At 57.1% G+C, this 8,628-nt stretch overlaps 1 protein-coding gene across 1 annotated transcript in view; it reads left to right on the top strand.

The window, feature by feature from the left end:
• Positions 1 to 2,383, top strand: part of SMYD3 (SET and MYND domain containing 3) — a 413,596-nt gene extending 411,213 nt beyond the window's left edge. The window contains exon 13 of the mRNA XM_014528244.1: positions 2,088 to 2,383. Coding sequence (XP_014383730.1) covers positions 2,088 to 2,189 — 102 coding nt within the window. The 3' untranslated portion in view covers positions 2,190 to 2,383. The remainder of the gene's footprint in view (positions 1 to 2,087) is intronic.
• The last annotated feature ends 6,245 nt before the right edge of the window (positions 2,384 to 8,628 follow it).

The following is an 8,628-nucleotide window of genomic DNA, read 5'->3' as shown; positions in this document are numbered from 1 at the left end:
GCGGGTGGACGGGCAAGTGGACCGGCCTGCGGGCGGGTGGACGGGCAAGTGGACCGGCCTGCGGGCGGGTGGACGGGCCTGTGGAGGAGCGGACCTGCCTGTGCGTGTGTGTGGGGAGCGGGGGGCAGGGAGGGGGAGAGTGGTTCTTGCTCTTCCTGCAAAGAGCTTTGCAGGCAGTGCCTGTGGCCTGCGCATCTTTCCCGCCAGATCACGAGTCCCCGGCCTCTGTGGCGGAAGGCGGGGCACAGGACGACTCCAAGTGAGAGACTTTCCCACGAAGGGATTTCTCTGCCCTTCGCGTTGTGCTTTCATGCAGGCCTCTGCCTCGGACCTTCATGCCCAGGCGATGGAGGGCCCGCGGTGCCCTGGGGAGGGGCAGGGAGGAGTCACACATAAGACACTGTCCCCCGAGTGGCACCCACATCTGTTTGTATCTGTAGCCCAGAGGGTCTCACAGAGCTTGGCTGCCTGCAGAGTAGGGGGCTGCTCCCAGCTCTCCTCTCCCTGTCCAGACACCCGCTCCTGGCCTTTGCCCACAGATACTGGGCAGCCCGCGGGAGTCACCTGCACACATCCCACCACCAGGGTCTGTCCCTGCAACCTGCTGGGTTTCCAGCCAGATGTCAGGTGGCGGCCTGATGGTCCCATGGGGTTACAGCCAGGTTCCCGGAGCAGGCTCCTCCCTGCTGGGGCCAGGGCCGGGGGGTGGAGGGGGCCTTCCTCTCTCCTCCCGTCTCCTCCCCTCTTCTCATAACGGAAAATGCTGAAGGCGCGGAAATTCCCAAGAGCGGCTGAGCGAATGGGGCCTGAAAGCCAGAGGGCATGGTCGCCCGCCGGTAAAGGGGCAGCTGTGCTGCCTTAGATCAGCTGGAAACAAGCAGCTGCTGCTCCCCGTTGAGGCTCACGGTCAGCTGCTCCCAGCCCCGTGGGCACCGTGGCCGCCGGAGCCCAGGCCTCACCAGAGAGCAGGGTTAGCGGCCACCAGTGGGGTCTGGGCATCGGTGCCTCTCAAAGCTCCGGGTTGATGCCACTTTCAGCGGAGGCTGAGCGTGTGCTGTGTGCCAGGGGCCGCGCTCCGCCTCCCCCAGGCACGTGCACCTGCACGGGGCCCAGTGGATCTGGTGTCCCTTTGGCCCCACCCCCGTTGGGGCAGGTTAGGGTGATACTTTTGTCTCCAGTTTATTTCTTGCAAAAACGGTTTGGAGGGTATTGTGGTTCTTACTGCTCAATAGCAAACCACCCCAACATGGCAGCGCTCACCCGCCAGGTGAGCGCACGGCTCGTGGGGCAGGAGTGTGAACGGGTCACTGTGGGAGCGGCTCGCTTGGGGTGGCCGTCCGGCAGACCGGGGTCTGGCTGCTTTCTGGCTGGTGGCTTCTGGTGGCTTCTCTGTCTGCATCTCTGGTGCCTGGGCCAGGCTGGCCCGACAGATGGTCACGCGGGCCTGTCCCCCAGAGCCCTGCCCGTGCCTGCCCGTGGCCCATCCTCAGCGCCAGGCGGAGGCTGCAGGGCCTTGGAACGCAGGGGCATCGCTTCCCTTGGGCTCTCGCTGACGTGGGCACAGGCCCACCCAGGTTCCAGAACGGTGTTGCAGGTAGAGTTGACACGATTCAGTGATGGACTGAAAACAGACAGCAAAGGCAGGGATTGTTGCGATGCCAATGCTACGTGTCATGTGACATAAAAAGAAAACAGGAAAATGCCATGTGCGTCATTATCACCGTGCGTGTAGGCGAGGGCTTGACGCAGCCTGCAAACGTGGAACTTTCTGTGCAGGTGGTGGGAGCATGGCATTTCATCCTTCATCTGCATCCTAGTCATTGTGCTCACTCCTCTTACACCTCCGCACAGCTCACTCAGCCTGGGCACTGCCAATCCCCGGAGCATGGCTGGATAGCGGCCCTGCATGACCCGATTAGCGGGGTTGCTTTCCAAGCACCTGGTCCCTGCCTTCTGGCTTGGAGAACCCCGGTGCCGCGCCCGCTGTGGCCCTACGGGGTCTCCAGGCCCTGGCGTCCCAGGGTTACGATGAGGAGTGGGCAGGGGCCGCCTGCTCCGGGATCTAATCTCCTTTCTCTTCCCTTCAGGCGTTCGATATCATGAGAGTGACGCACGGCCGGGAGCACAGGCTGATTGAAGACCTGATTCTGCTCTTGGAAGAGTGCGACGCCAACATCAGAGCATCCTGAGGGCCCGCAGGAAGGACGCTCCTGCCCCCGCCTTCCCGCGCCGCACGCTCCGCACGCCTGCTGTGTGGCCCTCCCCGCCGGCAATGCTCTCCGTGTGTGTAGGTAAACAAGGCCAACACGCGGTGTGCGGGCCACACGCATCAGTAGTCGTAGAGAAGCACGATTATAATAAACACAAGAAACTTGGTTGAAAATGCCATCTGGTCATTGTTTCCTTTGCTTACTCACAGGTAATTGTAACATTTAAGATTGGGCATTAATGATGGAAAGTCATGTTGAAAGCATAGCAGAGTAAGTGTTAGCATTCTCCTTGGATGTCCTTAGGGGTAATAAGTAAAAATCAGCGTTTCCCCATTTGCTTCCCGCGGGCCCGTCCCTCTGGGCCAGAGCAGAGTGTCCAGGTGTTGTCTTCACTGTGTGTGTTACAGGGTTCTGTGTCCATGACGCATTTCCAAAGGCGACTCAACACAGGACGTTCCATCCTGAGCCCCAGGAAGGGGTCATGTTAGTTGCTAGAAAGGATGAGGGAGTCCCAGTGCAAAGGAAACTGTTTCCTGATGTCTGTGGCTCCGTGGTAGCTCTCGCATTCTCGGCACTTGTAAGCCTGTGTGTGTCACGCCCGTTCTCATGAGTGTCCCCCACTTCTAGGCCTGTGGTCCCAGCATGTGATGTGCTCAGCACGAAGCGCCCTTGTCCTGCAGGGAGCAGGGTCCCAGCCTTCCAGCTCAAACCCGCTTCTTCCTTCCCTGTCCCCCGTGCCTTCCTATTCTGTGGCCTGCTTTCCCGCCTTCGGCTGCTGACAAACACAGAGAACCTTCTCTCCTCCTCCACGGGAAAAAGGTAAACTCTCTTCTGGGCCTGTGATTGCACGAGCAGCTTACTCCCTCTGCTCAGACGGGACGCCATGACGACAGCCACAGCCCTCACTCTCCAGCCACGTGGCTGCCAAGTGCCAGCACTGGGCGTCGGCCGGCCGGGGGAACAGCCCCCGGGTCTGTAGTCATAACAGGAACCCTGCCTGCAGCGTGGGGATTCTCAGCGAGCCGCCTCCCACACCTCACTGTTCACGAACGGAGCGAGGCAGCGAGATCGGGGGCTCATGGCAGAACCCAGAGCGGCCACTCCTGGCCCCTCCACCGGCCCCCCACCCTGACGGGCGTGGCGAGTCCTCCAACCACGTGGCTGCCGAGTGCCAGCACCTGGGTGTGGGGACGGCCAGAGGACAGCCTCGTTCTGCAGCCGAGGAAGCGGCCGGGAAGCGGCAGTCTCCTGGCTGCTCACCTGGCGGTCACTCGGGCTGAAACGTGCACGGCCGCTTGCCGACGCGCTCACTCCGCTGCCTCCTTGCCACTTGCTTCTCGAACCACGGTCGTCGGGGACCAGGCACCATCAGGCACACAGTGCCAATAACCCAGGAGCCCAGCGAGGGCGGGAGGTAGAAGCCCATTTGATAAGTAAGGACACAGGCTGGGGCCAGGTGCTGCAGGTCCTGATTTACCAAGTGACCTTGATTGACAGGCCAGCTCCACAATCCTGCGAATGGATATGAAGGTGACTGTGTGTTTAGGACAAAGGAACCAAAGGCTGAATCAGACCTGCCCCTCGTCCTCAGACGCACACTGTGGGGCAGAGCGTTGGTGTCCCTGGCTTTCAGTGCGTGGCCAGCAACGCCAGCACAGCATGAATGAGCTCCATTCACGACGCGGTCTGCCAGCGGTCGGCGGGAGAGTCTGGTTTGGCGCAGGCTCTGCCAGCCACGCCCTCGAACAGTCCCCTGGCCAGAGCATGGATCCATGGGAAGAGGGAGCGTGGCCATCTGCAGCTCACCACCGCAGCTCTGAAGCGACGCTGGCGTCATGGAACATTAGGGAATGTGATGGAATCCATAGACCTTTCTAGAAACACATCTCCTGACGAACAGTGTGCCTTCAGCATCAGGGTGCTGGAGCTCCCGTCAGTGGCTCCCTGGGTCCTTCATCTGATGAAACACAGACCTGCTGCCTTTCCGATACACGGGAGGCAGTTGTCCTGTTCCTCATTTTAGCCCCGTCAGGAAATGAGAAGTCCTAGCAGGAGGCGGGGTAGCCTCACCTGCCAAGTGTGCTGGCCAGCGTTCTGGATGAAATCCAGAGTCAGGGATGAACCTGGATGACGGGATCGGCCCCTGTGCCCCCTGGAGAAGGCGTGACAGGCTTTGGACCCCTCTCAGCCGCCTCCCCTTTCGGAGAAAGGGCCCTTCTGAGGGAGGGGCCCTGGTGCCCCCGCGTCCGACAGAAAGCAGACGTGTCAGCAGCGGAAACATGTCCCGGCGGCCCCGCAGCAGGGTCCGCTGGAGGAGAGGGAAGGGGAGGAGAACGTGATTTAACATGCGTGTCACCCGCGGCTGGCGATTTATTGCGCCCCAGCCTCCACACCGGCCGTTTCATTAATCCAGAGTCAGCGCAGCGGCAGGCTCTTCTCACATCAGTAACCTGACGCCATTAGTCGCTCCTCTGGGATGAGAACACATTTAAACTGAAAATGAACACGCTGGGCGTAATTTACAGCCGTGCCGCCCGATGCTGAGAGTGCCGGGAGGGAGCTGCCTGGGAGACCGCTCACCGCGCGGGCAGTGCGGCCTCCCCTGATGGGCCAGCCACACCCCTCGGCGCCCAGTCAGGCCGCACTGCAGGCCCAGAGGGATGCCCCCGTGGGCGCCCCTCCTCGTTCTGTCCTGACATCCTTCTGTCCCAATCGGGAGTGATGTTCCACCCATGGGGGCAGCCACGGGCTCCACGGGGAGGGGTCCTGGGCCTTGTGCGTTGAGCGTGTGAAACCCTGGGCACGTGGTCACTGCTGGACGCGTCAGGGAAACCGAGCCTCCTAGGGCCTGAGGTCTGGGGGAGCTCGGAGTGGCCGATGGGCCAGCCACGCCACCCTGCGGGAGATGCCGCGTGGCCTGGTGGGACCTGTAAGCGCCAGGACGCTGTGGGCCACCAGCGCTGGCCTGTGTGCAGCTCACCCTCCACGCTCCCTGCATGGCCTGGTGGGACCTGTAAGCGCCAGGACGCTGTGGGCGCACAGACAGCTGTTCAACACCAGCGCCGGCCTGTGTGCAGCTCACCCTCCACGCTCCCTGCAGCACAGAACCGCCCTGACGCCCCTTCCTCCTCCTCAGCGAACTCGCTGTCTTCCTCCTCAGAAGTGTTTTTAACCTTTTCAGTCCTTTCTATTCCCTGTCGATTCTCAGGCTCTTCGCAGGCCCCCAGCACCTCACTCCTCAGCCACTGCCAAGACCTCCTCCCCATCTGGCTGCAGGGGGCAGGGTCCCTCTCTTCCCTGCCCCTCCTCAGAGCTGCCAGTCAGGTCCCCAAATCCCTGGTGCATCACCTCCCCTTACAGCTCCCCTCTCGCTGCTCACAGACTTACAGTGGCTCCCTCCTCACGGCCACTCTGCCCACGGTCAGTCTTCAGACTGGCATTGATGGTCTTGAACTGCCCAGTTGTATGCTCAGGGGATCCCCACATGAGCCCCCCACCCCAGCTCACCAGCAGCTCTGCGCCCCGCCCCGCCCCCTAGCCCTCATCTCCTGATTCACGGCCTCTTCTTCATCGGCTCCTTGTTTAGTTCATGATGACCAAATTCCTCCTGCATCTCGGTAAATCTACCCATCCATTCGCAAAGGTCTAGCGCTTGCCTCTTCCTTTTTTCTTTAGAAATATTCAAATATGTGCATAGCCATAATTATTATTATTTTGGCTGTTAGGATCTTTTCAAGTTGGGTCCTGTGTCCTATGTGTTCCTGTCAGTTTGGAAACACTTTTACTCCAGGGCACCTTACCTTGGAACAGCCATGGTCCCAGGAGCCCTGGGGAGACACCCTGACCCAGGCACTGTGTTTGCTTGTTGCCACGAGGCTGTCGTTGTTTCTAGGCCTTTTTAAAATCAGTAGTTCACACCGATACCACCAATTAAAGGCAATGTCCACGCTGCGTCTCATCTTCCTCCTTCCATAGTTGTCCTTCCCCCAGACACACAAAGTACCTTTGACGTTACTACTGTAACCACTACCTACCCAGTAAAAGTTAGGATTCCTTTCCAGAGCTTTCGGTTCCTAGGCAAAAAAGTTGTATTGTCAGAATACCGTGTTTAAAAGGGACTTACCTGTGTTATTCTTTTCTGTGTGATTACATGTAATCCATTTGATATCCAATTGGGTTTATTTGTTTCTGGTTTTCTTAAATAATATATTTTATTGATTTTTTACAGAGAGGAAGGGAGAGGGATAGTTAGAAACATCGATGAGAGAGAAACATCAATCAGCTGCCTCCTGCACGCCCCCTACTGGGCATGTGCCCGCAACCAAGGTACATGCCCTCGACCAGAATCGAACCTGGGACCCTTCAGTCCACAAGCCGATGCTCTATCCACTGAGCCAAACCGGTCAGGGCTATTTGTTTCTGTTTTTATTCAGCTTTAGGGTTTGCCCCATTATTGCTGCATGTGAACTTCAATATAAATTTCGCTTTTGCAAACAATGACACAATGAAGACCCTCGTGCAGATGTGTTTTGGTTGTTGGCTGTTTTCGTAGCTGCAGCTATATCTTCGGGGTGACTCCCTGGAAGTGGACTTGCTGAGCCAGAGGCCAGTGTGTCTGTCATTGTATTGGGTGTGGCCACGTGGGCCTGGAGGAGGGCGGTGTGGCAATGCCTGCCTGTGTCCCGCAGCCTTGTCAACAGAGTGGGTGGTTTAACTTCTGGATTTTTTGCTGAGTTAATTGATAAAAACAGTATCGCAATCTAGTTTAAAGTGGCATTTTTCTTATGAGTGAAGCTGGGTGTCTTCAGATATCGAAACGCCCTCTGTCCTTCCGTGGACTATCTTTACATGTCCCCTGTCCATTTTCTACGGTTTTGTTACGTCCTTCTTTATCTTTGTTTTTTATATATTGGGAAGATTTTCCATTTGTCATATTTAATCTCTCAGTTTGTCCTTTGTTTTCTGACTTTGCTTTAACCTGCTGCCCTGCGTTCCTTCGGATGACATTTTTAAAACAAGTCATGAGAACTCCGCTCCATGGTAAACCGGGATCCGGCTGTGACATTGAGCACGGGCCACCCTCCCCTTTGGTTCCTGATTGTTAGGTTCACGAGTCGAGTTGATATTTAAAAGTTCCGTCTTCCGCAGCCAGGCTGTGGTCTCCTCGTCTTCCGCCAGCACCTGGCCTGGTTGAGGCTCTTTCCCTGGTGGAACGATTCGGATTTTAATCTTGAACTGTCTGGGTGCCGAGCGTTCTTGCCTTTTTGGGTCGTGTCATTAAACTAGACAGACAGCTACTAAGTGCTCTTCAGGGAATGCCCTGGGCTCAGTTAAGGCCCTCCTTCCGTCCAGTGTCTGGCGACAGTTTGCTATTGGGACCAATCAACCCAACCACAGCGGCATCTGCTTCCTCTCCGGCTCCTTCCGAGGCGTGAAGAGCCCAGGTGGCTGCGTGGCCGGTCTAGCTTTAGCTTCTGAGGAACCCCAGACGTTTCCATAGTGTCCACTCCGGTCTGCATTCCCACCAGCTGAGCACAAGGCTTCCCTTCTCTCCACATTCTCGCCAACACTTGTTGTTTGTTGACTTTGTGAAAACAGCCATTCTGACTGGTGTGAGGTGGTAGCTCATTGTAATCTTGATTTGTATTCTGATGATCAGCCAAACTGCTTCTGTTTGATCAGACTTGACATGGAAACTGCCTCTACCATCTGGAATCAGAATAAAAATCCTTTGCTGGGACCTACATGGATTTGGGGTCAAAAAGAAAAGCGCCACCGAAATCACTCTGGGGCTGTGCTGGGTTGAGCAGTGTGAGCGGAGCCTGGGGCCTTCCTGGGGGAGGGCTCTGCTCCGGGCCTGTGGGTGGAGCTCAAGGCAGGCGGGGGAGCACCTCATCCTCACTTCACCCTCTTTGTCTCCGAGGCACAAGGACATGCACTTCACATACGCTGACTGGTTCCTTTTTACTGCTGGGGACAATTTGACATTCATTTCTTAGAGGTGCCATCTTTGTGCTCAATGTGCATCACGGGTCACATGGTCTCCGATTACTAAGGTGACACTTAGGACAATTTTATGGCAAATTGAGTCCCAAATTACAGCCCCTGAAGGGGTGCGCATTAATAATGGTCCGTAACCACGCAGCAGGGGCCTGGGCGCCAGGTTGCGATGCAATCAAATGCGGTTACTAATGCACCATTTCAGCAAGACCAAGACGAACGCGTCATTAAGACACATGCTCTGATCTTCTCCTTTCAAAAAGGAGCTCTGCGATCACCGGGACACCCTGGGTTGAGGAGTAATGAAGACAGACTTATTTTTGCAGGAGTTGGGATTTGCCGTAGCTGAGTTAGGAAGCATGACCTGCTATGAGGGCGTTGGAATGACTTTCTTTCCCTTTTTTTCCCCCAGAGCATC

The sequence above is a fragment of the Myotis brandtii genome, unplaced genomic scaffold, assembly GCF_000412655.1.
Source record: "Myotis brandtii unplaced genomic scaffold, ASM41265v1 scaffold627, whole genome shotgun sequence".
Taxonomy (NCBI): domain Eukaryota; kingdom Metazoa; phylum Chordata; class Mammalia; order Chiroptera; family Vespertilionidae; genus Myotis; species Myotis brandtii.
The sequence above is the reverse complement of the archived record's forward strand: the minus strand, read 5'-3'. Positions and strand labels throughout refer to the sequence as shown.